Here is a 16,534-nt window from a genome sequence, read left to right on the forward strand (position 1 = left end):
CTAAATAATTTTGCCTTTAAAGATTTGCTTTTATGGTTTTTTGTAAAATACGTACGCTTAATCCGATAATCAACGATAACTTCTGAAACACTGAATGCTTATATACATATGTACCTAAAACAATATGTAGATTTTAGTAAAAAAAAAGTATACATACATATTAAATAAAGTTGCAAATAATATGTATATATGATTGAAGCCATTTTTCGACCAAACCTGAGAACCAACAGCACTTTATGAGTACTCAGGAAATAATATTATTCACATTATTTTTAAGAAATCTTTAATTATTTCACACCCAACAAACTAAAATTGTCGGTCAGATTACTTTAAATTGAAGTTTATGCTCTATACGTGCTGTAGCACCAGCTTTGAAATTAAAATAAATGTATTGTATTTAATATTAATTTACTTTATATAGAACCAAACTCTCTTAAAGACTTTTATATAGCAAAGTAATTGTGTTGCACCAAATTATGTATACGCAATTGAATGAATTGGTGGTATGTTTTTAGCTACTTTATCTGTCCCTTTCAACTAATACTGTTTCTAAATACTACGCACAATTATTTGTGCAATGATGTGGTTTGAAAAACGTTGAAATGTATACTGCAACTTAATAAATTCTTCTTTGTTGCGCCTAGCTTCGTTTTTACGGAGCTACAGCAAAATAAGCATTTGTGTGGTTGACGCTTACGGACTAAAAACTTTAGTTTTTAGTACATCCACCTTGGAAAAGCTTATGTATACAGGCAACAAATTTTAAGTCTCAGTACGAAAGCAAAAATTTAAGAGAATAATACGACTGCCTTCTGCGCATGACTCCACCATTTTCTATACAACGCTCTTTTAGTCGATGCACTGTCTAGAGTTTGAAAGCTCATTTATAAACTGTTATGAACACTTGCCAGGCTTACGTGAATCAATAGCTGAATTGTTGCTAATAAGAAATACAACATTTGGTAGTCTTTTAATTGCACTCACTAATTTTAATGTTATTGTGTGTCCCCAAACCGCTTTGAAGAAATGATTTTAAATCGAATTCGAGCTACATAAAAAAAGGGACCCAGACACCTGGCAGAAAATTGTTTGTTTCCGCCGGAAAAGCTTTTTTAGCAATTTAAGAATAGCTAAATGTTCTTTAAGAATAATGAGAAAAGAAAAGTCGCACATATTAAATTAATTCGTTCGTTAAGTTTCCTATGGAGCTTCTATATTATAGGATACCGACACTCATTAATTTATAAAAGAGTTATATTTAGTAACACCATGTACAATTTTTATGGATTGTTGCTGACTTCAGTGATATTAAAAAAAAAAATATTTTATACTTATTTTTAGACCATTTTTTTGACATCTGTATGTTACAATAGTCCGATTTTTATTAAATTGAATTCGAAATTCTTAAAAATATAAAAAATGTTTCCAAGCTTAGAAGGTTATATGTTGAAAAACACCAAAGATATAATTGTTTCCACTAGCTTTCCGATTGATGCTATGGCAGCTATATGATATAGTCATCCGATATTGATAAAATTTAATTTAAAATTCAGAGCTCAGAATTAAAAATTGTTATTTCCAAGCGTAGGAGGTTTATGTTAAAAAACACAGAAGATATAATTTTTTCATATTATTTTTTAAATTTGAAATTCAGAACCAATTAAAAAATTTCCATGCTTAGAAGGTTATATGCTAAAAAACAGCGAAGATATAATTTTTTAAATTGTTTCCCCTAGTTCCCCTAGACTAGCTTGCGTAGAAACGGATAGACACACGGACATGTCTAGATCGACTCGTCTAGTGACGCTGATCAAGAATATATATACTTTATGGGGTCGGAAACGTATCTTTCACTGCGTTGCAAACTTCTGACTGAAATACCCTCTGCAAGGGTATAAAAAGACAGATATCGCCAGGTTAAACTTATTGTGGCCTAGGCAAGAACTATTGGCGTTAGAGTGGGCATGGCACATTTTTTGTAGGTCAGTCAATAGGTATTTATGAGACAAACACATTTCATTTAAAATTTTGAGAGTGCGCGTGACAAAAAAATGCCTTTATCTACCTTACATTTTACACTATCTACCTTACAATTTTACATCAAGCAAAACTGACTAAAAAGTAATGAAAATACGACTAATAGAGAAACTTACATGAAGAGGGTCCAAATAATACTGTAGAAGAATGCTTAGCTTACGTGTACGATCTGCCATAGATTGAAAATTTTCTACTTTGACTTGTCTATCGCATATCGGATAGCCCTTATTCCATTTATCGCACATGAAAAATGTCGATCGTTGACTTAATTTATCATATATCGAGTTCATCGAAATTTTGCAGTTAACTAGTTAAACAATTCAAGAAAAATAGGTTGTTCCCGAAGCTCTTACGTATATATATACCCTAGGCAGGGCTCTTACGTTTATATATATCCTATGTATATAAATGTAATAGTCGAATACCTCGTTACCTGGCACTTAAATAATATAATCAACAATATTTATTCCTAAGCTTATTTTAATAAACTAAAACCAACCCATTATAGAATATTTTCTGATAATAATTAATGAACCTCACAAACTTTTGTTTGTATTAACAAAACTTTTATACTTCCGAGTTTTTGGTTTTAAAGTTACGTGATTTCCGACTTCGAAACATCAACTTAAGTTATCTTATGTTTCTGGCAATGCGGGAAACAACATTTCCATTTACGTACCATTTGCATATTCAACTTTTTGATTGCCCACATTTAGATATACATTAAGTACAGAATGAAGCGGCAATGCGAAATTCTTATACCCTTGAAGTCAAACACAAGTACGATTTTTGATACAGTTTTGGTTGAATATACTAGCGTTTGTAGTCCGAATAAATAATAAATATGCAGATTTATTTACATATTTATACCCGGTATTCATAAAGTATAAAGTTTTCCCCGTAGACGGTAGTCCACTTAGTGACGATGCGGTGGGATAAATATTCCCGCCATTAACCAAGTTCTCAAATATTCTCACCTCAAATACGCATTAAACCACAACTGTCCAAATCTATTCTTAGTTATTTGCTTTTAATGAAGCGTGCGGAATGGAAAAAGATTGATCGTATTTTCGTCATTAAAAGTTGATATTGTTGTTAGCTTGTACCGAATGCATTATGTTCTTGCGCATGAACGTCGAGTTCACAAAAAATACATTTTTATAAAAAAGTTCGCTGCCGAATCGAATTTCTATTGTATTTCTTTCCTCCAGATACCTACAACTATTTAAACAAACCAAAAAACAAATCTAAAAACACACGATATCTCTATCAAGCAAAAACAACTCTTAACGAGATTACAAACTAGCTTGTGTGCTTAACGTTAATAATTTTATATTTACTCCCACTTACAAGCCTTTTTCGTCGCAAAACTGTGTACCAAAAAAAAAGTTCAAATTGTGATCATCACGACCCTTTATCTCGTTTGATCGGCTATACCCTATACCTAATCTTGGGGTTTTCTGTGCCATTTAAATTAAAATTAAATCTTTCTTTATTTCCTCGTCATTATAAAGATAGGGGTTTGGAGCGGTTTTTTGTGGGGTCACCAAGAAGCAAATTTTACAGTGAATCTATACCTATAAAGGATTTTATTCGATTTTCCCTCTGGTGCAAACTGATTAAAGAGTTAGTTATTTTCTTGGCTAAAATTATTTAAGACATTTCATTGTTTTATCAAATTTTAAAATTTGTAACGTAAAATAAATGTTCTTAAATAACGAAATAGCATTAATTGTTGGACCGCCCGTCGTGCAAATGGTTATATCTTTTTTCACTTTCGTTCGAATAACAAGGAAGTTCAACACAACATTAATTAAATTATACTTTAACAAAAAACAAGACCACCACCACTTCGGCTTGCCGAAGTTTGTATACCCTTGCAGCTATAAAAAATAATCAATAATTTTATTAAATTGAATTCGAAATTCTTAAAAATATAAAAATTTATATTCCCAATATTATAAGATAATGTGTCAAAAGCCCCAAAGCTATAATTTGTTTCATATTATTTCCCACCAATTATCCGATCGTTCCTATAACAGCTATTTGATTTAGTCGTCCGATTTATATAAAATTTAATTCGAAATTCAAAACCAATTAAAAAATGCTATTTCCAAGCTTACGAGGTTATATGTTAAAAAACAACAAAGATACAATTATTTTTTTAAATTTTTTCCGCGTTAGTTCGTATATGAAATAGTTGTCCGATCCGGCTGGTTCCGACTTATATACTACCTTCAATAGAAAGAAGACCTTTGGGAAAGTTTTAGCCCGATAGCGTAGAAACGGACGGAGAGGCCAGATCGACTCGTCTAGTGACGCTGATCAAGAATATATATAAACGTCTCCTTCACTGCTTTGCAAACTTCTGACTGAAATCATTAAAAAACCATACCAGTTTTTGGGAATGCGTTTCTAAACTTACGACTGAGACGCCTGACGAAGCCACTAGCCAATAGAAAAAAAGAAACTGAAATGTAAAGTTTTCAATTAAACTTATGGATTGCCATAAAAATAAATCCTGCCGCGCCCAACTTAAAGCCCATAAACAGATGCCACTTTACAATCTTGCTTTGCTCCCTTTAGCTAAATAACGGGTATCTGATAGTAGAGTTCTGATATCAACGTCTGTGACGATATATATATATATATATATATATATATTTATATATATTTATATTTTTAACTCGTAAAAAGTTTTTGTTTTATATTTAAACAAATCATGCTAGAAAGGGTTACACATTTCAGAATACCTTTCTAGTAACATGTAGCTTTAGTAGTTCACAAGTTACTGGTGTGCAAAATGTAGCTATTTATGCTTCTTCTATTGAGCTGTTTAAGATCATCTTAAATTTCCAGGACCTTCAAATTGAGTTTGGATTCGCACAAAAAAAGGTCAATGCTCAGGCAGAGTAGGATGCTCTGAACTGGTAAATGTGGCAATTTCTGTTGAATTATAACATTATTACTGAATGTGCCGTATGCCAACAGTTGAGGAATCCCAAGGACTAAACACCTTAACATTTTATTTGAAATCGTTAGAACCGATTTTGAAAAATCAGGAAAAGGGCTTAAAGAAATCTAAGCAAAAAAAATCTTTGGACCATAATTTGTAAACGGTATTATTTAGACAATCCGTGTTTAAAAGGCATACATAATATTTCGAAATACCTTTCTAACGACGTATCGCACAAGCCTGTAGCTTCACTAATTCACAAGTTACGGGTATACAAAATGTATCAATTTACAGCTGTTTTCTTGGCAAACTAGCTAGTTCTTTCAAAAGTGGTAGAACTAATATTTCTTAACTCCACCCCCCCCAAACGGATCTAATTTTCCAAATTTGAACTTTTATACTTCACCCACACTAAGTCTTAATATGTAATGCTTTTAGTTTTTTACGTGGACTGCCGTCCACATTGTTTCTTGCTTTCCCGAAAAACTAAATCACTTAACCTAACAGCTGCTAATGCATATTTACGCGCACGCAAATCTTGTTTTCAGAATCCTTATTCGGCACTCTTTCCTTTTAATGTTTAATCAAACATATTATACCCTTGCAGAGGGTATAATGATTTCAGTCAGAAGTTTGCAACGCAGTGCAGGTAGTATATAAGTCGGAACCAGCCGGATCGGACTACTATATCTTATAGCTCCCAAAAAATTTAAAAAAAATTATATCTTCGGTGTTTTTTTTAACATAGAACCTTCTTAGCTTGGAAATAACATTTTTTAATTAGTTCTGAATTTCGAATTACATTTTATCAAAATAGGACGACTATATTTACTAAAGTTGATTATTTCTTATAACTGCAAGGGTATACAAACCTCGGCACCTTTTGGTCTGCGTCTTTTGGAAAAACGCGCTAATTTATCAAAAATCATTGAAAAGGTCCGATTTGAAATACCTACAGTTTCACTGTATTGCACTGGCTAAAGCAGTGTTACCTTACGGTGGTTAATACTGAAATTCAAATTTTAGGCGGAATTCTGTTATCAGCCTAACAATTCAAAGCCAAGCCAAAAAAATTAAATTTTACAATGGATTAGGTTCAAATATGGATTATTTGGTTCGTATGGACTTGTCGAATTTCTTTTTCAATATCAACGCCTTACCTTCATTATACCCTTGCAGAGGGTATAATGATTTCAGTCAGAAGTTTGCAACGCAGTGGAGGGGACGTTTCAGACCTCATAAAGTATATATATCCTTGATCAGCATCACAAGACCAGGAGATCTAGCCATGTCTGTCTGTCCGTCCGCTTCTACGCAAACTAGTCTCTCAGTTTTAAAGCTATCGGGCTGAAACATTCCCAAAAGTCTTCATGTAGTATATAAGTCGGAACCAGCCGGATCGGACAACTATATCTTATAGCTCCCATAGGAAACGTCGGAACCGGAAAAATTAAAAAAATTATATCTTCTGTGTTTTTTCAACATATAACCTTCTAAGCTTGGAAATAGCATTGTTTAATAACTTCTAAATTTCCAATTAAATATTTTCAAAATCGGACGGCTATAACATACAGCTGCCACAGGAATGATCGGAAAATTATGGGTAAAATAATATGACAAAATTATATCTTCGATGTTTTTTTAACATATAATCTCCTTCGCTTGGAAATAGCATTTTTTAATTGGTTTTGAATTTCGAATTACATTTTATCAAAATCGAACAAATATATCATATAACTGCAATAGGAACATTCGGAAAATTTGTCGAAAATTTTGAAAAATGTTATCTTTGGTGTTTTTTAACATATAGCCTTCTAAGTTTGGAAATAACATTTTTTAGTTAGTTAGCGATTGGAAAATTGGCGGGAATTTGGGAATATTATTTATTATATTTTTAAGAATTTAGAATTCAATTTAATGGAAATCGCACTACTCTAACATATAGATGTCAAAAAATGGATTCAGCAACAATCCTTAAAAATTTCACATGGTGTTACTAAAGTAGATTATTTCTTATAACTGCAAATTTATACAAACTTCGGCTTAACGAAGTAAACTGCCTTTCTTGTCCCTAAGAAACTAAAATCAAAAAGAGACTCATACAAACACAAACAAAAAAATATCTTGCTTTTGGAATTACTTTTAAACGGGACATTTCAACAAATGCGGTATTATTCGACGCGTATTCGCCGATGTCAACATGAAAAAAGTCGGCGCAGCGTACAGGAGTGCTGACAAAAGGGTTCGTGCAACAAAGAGAGGCAGATTTATAAATATTTTCCATAATTTCTATTGTAACAATCGATACTTAGCAATTGTTTTCGGATTAATTCAGAATTTCTGTTTTTTTCCTCTTCCTTCTACGTCTTTTCGACGAATTAAGTGAAACCTTTTACTCTACGAGTAACGGGTATATGTATCTGTTACAGCTGTACATAGCTGCCCTAGGAAATATAATAACTACTGTTAAAAACTGACGGACAGATGGTCGGACATGGCTAGATCGTATAAATAGATAGGTATAAATATAAGTAAGTGTAGTGTATAGTGACGAATGATTCGTTTTTATGTACTTTTCCAAAAGTTAATATTTTGAAAAAGTTTAAAAGCAGAAAGTGCCTGAAAAAGTTCTAGCAATTATTTTTTCACTTTGAAAATTTAAAGGTAAAGTGCCGTTTTGATCAAAACACACCCAACCTCTGTGCAGATGTGAAATTTGTTTAGTTTAATTTATTTTTACTTCAGGAAAAGTTAAAATTTACCAAGACGAAAAAAAATTTTGATATGCTCTTAAAAAATATCTACCTCAGTTCTGTGTTTAAATTTAACAGATTAAATTTTTCAATTTCTTGTTCACAAAAATCAAAAATTTTAAGCAAGAACAAATATTTTTTTAGTTATCGGCCGCAGTAAGAAAAATTAACAACATACAACAACTACTACGAAATCTTCATAAGTCTATCTAGCCTTAGTAAATAAGCTTATTTGATTACCTCCGTAAATGTTCTTTCTTTTTTGATTTTATTTCATAAAAAATACTTGTCAATGTTTTAAAAACAATTGTTATGTACTTACATTAAGCTGCATTATTATTTTGTTGTATGCCCAGTGCCATCGTTGCCTAGCCGTGATTTCCGGTTGTCGGATCATCTGCATGTGACCACCAACGACTTCTTCCGTTTCACCCCTCAAGAGTGATTTTTTCTTCAGCAGCGTTAGTTTATTTATGTCGGTTAGATCAGAAAGCTGATCATTTATATCTTCACTCCTTTCGTCAAGATCTGAACACATTTTTTCTTTAATAATCCCCGTTAGATTAGACGTTGATTCACCGACAACCGTGTCAAGCTTATGAAGAGAATTATTTGTAAAGGAGTCTCTCTTCATTTGATTGCTGGTTGAAGCCAAAGATGCATCCCCGTTCGAATCCATTTTTAAGTTTCGCCCTTCGCTGGGACCAACGCTTCCACTCGAGCTTTCATCTAAATAATTGCCGCTGTCTTCTTCACTGTGATAATTTTCGTACATAAAGTCGTCGTCCTGTCCTTCGTCAATGAAATCTAATGAGGATTGTGGTTGAGTGGTCGATAATACCCCTTTTGTCTGCTTTAGATATTTCTTGTTTTTCGGTTGATGTAGTTTTTCTTGCTCTCTCTGCTGCTCGAGGTACTTATATTCATCCTCCTCATTAAAGTAATCTTCGCGATAGTCATAACCATTATTGACGTGTTCATAATAACCATTCGCCTGATTCGACGGTGTCGTCTGCTGAAGACCCAAATAGTAATCATCCTGCTCACTATCAATGTGATAACTCGGTTTTTTGCCAATTAATGGACTGCCATCTAGCTCGTCTAATTCTGATTCATCGTCATATATTTCCGTTGGCATCTGTTTTATTAGTAACCCCGACTTACCATTGACTGTGGGCAGTTTTTTGCCGGTGGATCCTGCTGGCGGCACCGTCGGTAATATTTTTGTACCATTACCAATGACTTTAGATTGCCCGAAAATCGCCGTGTCGTCTTGAAACTGGCTTTGATTACCATTGGAATGGTAATTAACAAATGCCTTATTATCTGTATATGTTCCATATTCATGCATTTTGATATTACTATTCTCATAATCATCCCCAGTATTTTCGTAATGGCTTGACAGAGACTCTTCATTGCCCAGTTGATAACTGTAATCGACATTCATTACATTGAAACCAACTGAATCCCTATTCGAATCACGTTTTATCGCATTAGGCGATAAGTCGCGTATATTGTGGGCTGTGGGTACCACTGATTGTTTCTGTGACACGACTGATGCTACTGACGATGCACCTTGATTGACAGCGTGCGTTGCTGATTGAACAGCTGCTGCTGCTTTTCCTAAAATTGATCCGAACATGCCACCAGAAGTTGTACCTCCTTTCTTAGTCGTAGACTCCGGGAAATGAACTAGGCCACTTTTTATTTCTGCTTGCTCTATAACAAAACTCGTGTCAATTGGAATGTCATGCAGTTGACTACAAGCCTTTGTAGTATCGTCCTGTCCGACGCAAGATACGTGATAAGAATAAGGATTTTCTGTTAAGCCATACCCAGAATCACGTCCAACTATCTGTTCATCCACTAATTTATCAGTTAAAATCATCTCATTATAGCTTTCATCATAAGTGTCAGAAATATTTCCTTCTAATGCCGAATTGGAATCTATTAATCCTTCACTGTAAAAATGATTTACATCAGTAATGTTTGAAACTGTCGCAGCATATAAAGTGTCCTCTGCGTTTTTATAAAGACGTGGTGGAGAAGTCATAGTCACATTAGCAGTACTGCTTTCACTAGAAAAATTTTCTGCCGATGTGGTTATAAAGGTAGGAGTCGGGTCCATTTGTTGACCTTGTGTTTGTTTGGTAGAGTTGGAACTTGAACTCGAAAGCAACCCACCGACACTTGGTACAAGCTTAGAAGCCAAATTAAAGCTAAAACCTTTTTTGGTACTATTAGTCGTTTGTGAGACCTCAACTGTTGAACTGACACCACTGAATACGCCATCCAGTCCTCCTTTTAAGCCTTTCGAAATTCCACCGAGTACACTTGTTGCTGCAGACGCAACTACACTCGCCTTCTGTTGTGCCTGTGATGGCTTATAATAACCACCTTGTCCTGAGCTTAAATTCTGGTTTAAGTCTCTTGTGCCCACGGTCTTTTCATTAATAAATTCATCCGAGGGCTTATCATCGATGTCCGTACTATTTTCCACGCTTGAACTTGGGAAGTTGCGTGAACCATTTTCTGGTTCAATGTTTGCAACAGATGCCGTCAGTTCTTTTATGTCAACATTAAAACTATCGTAAAAATTATCATCGAATGCTACCGCATGGTTTTCTACCGCATCAGCCTCTGGCAATAAATTAAATCGATTCGGAGGGTCTACTGAACATTCTATGGTGTTAATTGGTACCTGGGGTACGATTGCAATGTTAAATAAATCGCCAATTTGACCCTTGATGGGAGATTCTTGATTCTCAATCGAAAGGCTGGGCACGTTATATGCATCAAAAAGTTCACCCAAATACGAAGGTAATGGGTCACTACATTTACTTGTAACATCCAACTCATTGGGAGGACAGGAAAATTCGGCATTAGTAGCAATATCATTGATAGGAACAGAATTAGAATCACTGTGAGTAACAGGTATATTTTCTGAAAGTTCCATGATTGGCTGAGGCAAATCTGGTAACTCAAATTGCTTCATGTAATCCGTGTAAGATAGAATAGGAACTAATGACGATGGTGACCTTAACGTTAAGTCCGATGACGGCGGTATAGCGTTTTCGCTTGTGGTAACTGGCACCTCTTCGGGATTATTTACGTAAACAGTTTTTGTGAACGCGTTGTTAGATGAACTGTAACTAACAGTTGTGTTTTTGTCGTGAGGAGAACTTGTTGTTGAAAATACGATATCTTCCGTTAAATTCTTGGAATTAAAATTCGAAGATATGAACAGAGGAGGGATGAAACTTGTTAATGGTGACATTACTGATTCAGCTTTAGTCGTGACTGTGTAGGATTGAGTTGAAATATTAGCACCTTGTCCAACTTCGAATGGTAGGTAATTGCCACCGCTAGTCGTCCACGTGTTGAAATATGGAAAAAGATGACTGTCACCTGAAGGCTCAGAATATTGCAATTTGATTAGCTCAGTACAGAGCTCCCCATTGTCGTCATAGGAATGAGTTGTGGTTGATGTACTGGCAGCATTGGTGATATGATTTTCTTTTTCTCCGGAAAAAGGAATTATGTCTAATGTATAAGGCTTTGGATATTCAGATATGTTAAATAAGGCTGATTCAGGCTCGCTACATGGCTCGGGTGATTTTTTACATTCTAAAATCGATTCGTTCAAATTTTCATGTAGGTCTGGCTTTATGTCTGATTTGGCTTTTTCGATGTCAGGTAAGTGACTTGTTGGTGAGTTCTTTTGGACAATTTGGGATGGAAGCTCCGCTGAAGGACTGAAATATTGTTTTAATTGTGTTGGAGGGGATGGGGTCCAAGGCGGCGTGAGACCGTCATCGATGGATTTGGTCAAGTATACTTCATTGGGTTTTTTACTAGGACATGTCTTTGTTTCAGTAGAAGACAGGTATGAGGTTGTTGCTACTGTTTCTGTGATTGCTAGTGGTGAAGATGCCGTATTTGATTTCAACGAATATGATGGTAATTCATCTGCGGCAGATAACGTAGTCAAATTCGAATTGTGGATTGAATATGGTTTTATCTGCGGTAATGATGTTGGCAGCTTTGGTAGCTGCTTAGGTCGATGACTTTTCTCTGCTGCAGTATCTGAAGAGTATACAGGGGAACTTAATGCATTGGCGGTTGAGGAATTTAAATGGAGCGATGAATTAAACTGTGGCGCTGGTAGAACCTTTGGCAATTTTCTAGTTTTTATTATTGTAGACAGAGCTACAGGCGGGGTGCCCGTAACGGCACCAGGACCACTTAAAGTGACTATTCCACCAGAGCATTCCGTCTCCAAAAATCGATCTGAAGCTTTTGTAGCGGCGTTGGTACTAATGTTGTTTCCTAGTATAGAGTCTGTTTGGAATTCAGTAGGTTTCTTAGAATGCTTTGAGTGAACTGCCACTCTAGTCTCACCAGATGCTATTACAGAAGCTGTAGTCATCGCCATCATCAATGAAAGCTTTCTCTGCTTTTGTAACTTGAGTTGTGAATTGGTAGTTGGCGGGGTGTCGCTATATGTTGAAAGATTGTCAGTATTGTAATAACTATCGTGGTAATCACTGTAATCCAAAGGTAACATGGAAGTGTATGGTCTTGACATTTTTTCCAAAACGTCATATGAAGTGGAACCAGAGTCCATAGTAACAGCTTGATCCATCCCAAAGTCGCATTTAGACTGTTCTTCCCTCTGTGCCTCGTCTGCATTTAATCCAAATATATCTTGACCTAAATAAAAGCTTGACCGATTTGTTTGTGGTAAAGCACGCGATGGCGCCGCTGGCACTGCATTGTTTAAGAATGTCGATGGGTAGGCAAAACCAGCATATCCATTGAGATTATCGGCATAGATATTCTGGTAGTCACCAGGCAGAATACGAAGGTCATATTCGTCTGCCTTGGCCATGCAGACACCAAAGCGTTGGTCTTTTTCTATGCACATACCTTTCGTTTTGAAAATTATGTCCATTTGAGTTGCACTTGGTTTTGATGGGCCGCTCCCAGTTTTATTAACTGGCAGAGTAGGCAATACTTTCGCTGAGGTACATTTTTGATTTGCATATTCAAACCCATATTGAGCTCCGACACCCGAGTGATTTTCATTCCAATTGTCGATAGACTCCGATTCAACATCACGCTGTTCCTGCGCTTCATAACATTCTATGTAGTCGTATTCATAACTATTGTTTCTTTTATCTATTGTAGTCAGTACTCTATCACTGGTGAGGTGGCACTCACTACTATATTCCTCTAGTCCATGATTGCCTAAATCGTACGGCTCGGCATAATATTCTCTGCTGTTCTGTGCTCTGTAAGGAATATGACTATAAGGTGATCGACCGGTGTCAGAGGATAAGGCACCGTTTTGGGTATTATGAAAGTAATCATGCCTTGCATAGTGCTAAAAAGAGGAGTTATTAGTCTTTAACAAATCTGTGTTTGCCAAACACTTACCGTCATATTTCAAAAATTATTTCCTCGCACTGTTATCTGGAACCTATTTCTTCTACGTGATATTGATTAATACTCTTCCAGTGAATGTGATGCATTGTAGCGTCGGCCGGACATCAGAGAAGAGCAACCTTTAAATACATTTTTTTTAATTACCTCAATGTACACATGCCTTTACTGTTTACAAAGTTTTTAAGTTGGCGTGTTGCTTAGACATGTGGTTCTTTGAAGCACAGTATTGCCGGTGCATAGAAACAATTATTTTATTTCTTCTTTAGCCCCGACTTTTTTAAAATATATATATGTATATGATATATATAATAGGAGGCTGTCTACAGCTGATATACGTAAGTATGTGCATATATATAAGGAATAGTTTTCTAGATCTCTGCCGCCACAGTTACAGCATACAGCGGTCGGACGCGAACATAAAAAAATTGAAAACAAAATATCATTGTATTATGTTCCGGCCTCTGCTTCATATAGTTATGTAATATATACATTAATGTTACGGTTAATGTACGCGGTTATTATGAATATGCCCGAATTACCTTAAAACAAACGACAGAAAGACCTTGGAACACAATGAAAAGATACATGTAATTATGTACATACATGCATAATATTTTAATTTGCTATAGGAGATTATCATATTTTTAAAACCCCTTTTCAAATTGTTTAATTTTTCCTAAACTCAGATATCTCAGATTTCATATACGTTTGCATGTATGTACTTTTCTTAAGCTAAACTTTAAATGTATTAAAGCAAAAAAATTTGTGTATATGTTTACATATGTATTTACATACAAAAAGCGTTTTCTACATGTGCACTCAGCTAAACAACCATAAGTTTTAAGAAGTGTAAATCAACTGCATATTTTTAGGCTGCGCTATTTAGTGAAATACTAATGGCACTTGTTTCAAGTGGATAGATATCAATCTATTTTATTCCTTTTGCAACTTTTATAATATTTGTTTCCACTTGTTATTCACTTTTGGTTACAAGAAGTTCATTTCATATGACTGTAAATAAAACGTAATTGTAATATGCATACATATTTATATTACTTGAAAGTATTTTAAGCTCCTCATTGATATAATTCACAATAACTGAAAAATGGTTATTTCGTATTGTATAATTCCAATTCAATAAAAATCTCTGAACATGCGCAAAGCAAAATGTGGGTACTACCACATAGAAACCCTTTACTATGGTAAGCTGAGCAAGGACAGTATTTGAAGTTAATATACCTTTGTCACAGTACCAATACGATGTTTAATAATCCATTTTTTATACTCCAACAAACATATTATTCTAGGCGATTGATTTTGTTGGATGCCATTAGGATTGGCAAATCAGCTGTTTTCACATCATCGTTCTGTGAGTGCACCCATTTTCTTTTGAGCCGGTGGGATTTTATGCAACTAGCTGTTCATTTAAACGAAAAGGCGAATACGCGGCTCACGCATTTTGCCATGTCTGTGTTTTAGCGCGGTACTCAGATGAGTTAATTAAATACCAGATAAAATACCACATTTAGCAAGTAAAATTCGATGAGCGCCGTTAGCCGCGGCCTAAGGAATAAGAAATTTAATCTTTGGATGTGTTCATGCAGAAGCCGCGTGGAACCCGAACTCTGCGCGATCTCCGCCGTGCTCTCCATTCTTGGCCGCTAATGTGGAACTGAGAGCTCTCTGGCTAACGAACAGCTGGAGAAGCAATATCCCTTGCCATGATACAGGGCCCCTCCTGCAGTATCAGCGCTATTTACGAAAGTATATTTTTGCAAAGAAATATTTGAAAAATATGGCAATGGTAGCAATTTTCCGGACGTGTTTTGAAAAAAATTTGAATTGCGGTGCCCCTCATAAGTCGGTGCTGGATCATCAGAAAAAAACAAATCCAAGATTATTCTTAACGCTGTCGAGTCTTTAAAATTCAAATTCAAATAAAAATAAAATTGTGTGGGAAAAAATAGGCAAATATACAAATAAAAAAAACTCGACAGCGCGACCTTTGCAAATATGTACAGAAAGAGTGTTTAAAATTTTAAAGGATCGGTGCAGGTGCGTTCAAGTCTTAAGCCGTGCCCCATAGTTGCATAAAGAGTTCGAATAAGGGAGAGCCCGACCCAACAATGAAAACATGTTCAGGAGGGTTTTCGATTGGGAAATGCTTTTAATGGTTAGGAGAAAACGTAGCCAGGTCTTAAAAAAACACACAGTGGTTGGCCATTCCCGTAAATATATAGTCTCAAAGGTGATAATATTGCTTTCATCGGACACTGTTATTTGCCTCCGGGTGTTCTCAATATTTAATAATCGTTTATTGTTGTTCGACTTGAATTGTCGTTGGCCAACATTCAACAAAATTCCTTACAACGGAAAACTGTAACAGAAACCTTCTAAACTTATAAAAAGTATCACTAACTAATTTCCTATTCTTTCGACTCTTATCCTAAACTGAACAAATCGCTGATGATTGTTTCGTTAAGGCAGATAGACCCTCTGTTAGAATAGAATCCAATAAGAGGGTCTGCTTAGGACTTAGATATCATAGAATGATGCTCCCCTTGAGAGGTAAAAAAAGATTCATGAATACTTTTATAGTATTATAGCCATTTCGCTTCAGCGATAGAAATCCGCTTCAGCGGATGAGAAGTATGCGTGCTTAAGCGAAACAGGGGAGTATCTACAACGTTTAACGCGCCTCAAAACTGATACAAATTGAGGAGGGGAGGGAAGATTGCGTTACAAAGCTGCAACGTCGATTTTGTGATATAATCCAGATCTGTTTACCGGAGATACCAAACAGGGAACAGGTAATTATATTGTTGTTTATGTATTTATGTATTAAAGGTATTTTTGCAGCAAAAACGCTTTATCATTTTGATTGGCCTGGTAGCATCCAACTGTTAAAACGATTTCCTGTCAACGAGGAGGGACTGGAGGAGGGTTGTCATTTAGTCATAAGTCATTTATTTGCCAATTACATTATATATCTTTTTTCTTAATAGTTAATATGGAAACAACGAATATATTTTGTTAACACATTTTTTTCTTAAACATCAACACCTATGTTTCGCCCTCTCTAGAAAACAGAAGAAAGTACTGAGGTTGTACTTTCGCGATAAATTTCAAGCAACCGGTGCATGGGTGATCATAATTATGATCTAGCCATGTCCGTCTGTCTGTCCGTTTCTGCGCAAACTAGTCTCTCAGTTTTAAAGCTATCAGGCTGAATCTTTCCTAAAAATCTTATTTCTATTGCAGGTAGTATATAAGTCGGAACCAGCCGGATCGGACAACTATATCTTATAGCTCCCATAGGAACTATCGGGCAAAAAAATAT

At 35.3% G+C, this 16,534-nt stretch overlaps 1 protein-coding gene and 1 long non-coding RNA gene across 10 annotated transcripts in view; one reads left to right on the plus strand and one right to left on the minus strand.

Annotated features, from left to right (window-relative positions):
- LOC108035914 (protein unc-13 homolog B) overlaps positions 1-14,348 on the minus strand; it is a 43,046-nt gene extending 28,698 nt beyond the window's left edge. For 4 of the 9 annotated variants that reach the window (XR_007763869.1, XM_050886909.1, XM_050886907.1 and 1 more), the window contains exons 1-2: positions 565-681; positions 56-114 (exon numbers count right to left, since the gene is read on the minus strand). Coding sequence is in view for 2 of the 9 variants with exons in the window: in XM_050886905.1 (XP_050742862.1) it covers positions 8,069-13,132; positions 13,186-13,191 (5,070 nt within the window). In the remaining 7 variants the exon portion in view is untranslated. Of the gene's footprint in view, positions 1-55; positions 115-564; positions 682-8,068; positions 13,133-13,185; positions 13,314-14,250 lie in introns of those variants that run through there. The other 5 variants (XM_050886904.1, XM_017111710.3, XM_017111692.3 and 2 more) reach the window with 2 other exon arrangements.
- Positions 14,349-15,104: 756 nt separating this feature from the next.
- On the plus strand, positions 15,105-16,517 carry LOC127010937 (uncharacterized). The gene is made up of 3 exons (XR_007763870.1): positions 15,105-15,249; positions 15,682-16,004; positions 16,054-16,517. It is a non-coding gene; the product is annotated as an uncharacterized LOC127010937 (long non-coding RNA).
- Positions 16,518-16,534: the final 17 nt, after the last annotated feature.

The sequence above is a fragment of the Drosophila biarmipes genome, chromosome 4 (assembly GCF_025231255.1).
Source record: "Drosophila biarmipes strain raj3 chromosome 4, RU_DBia_V1.1, whole genome shotgun sequence".
NCBI classification, from domain to species: Eukaryota; Metazoa; Arthropoda; class Insecta; order Diptera; family Drosophilidae; genus Drosophila; species Drosophila biarmipes.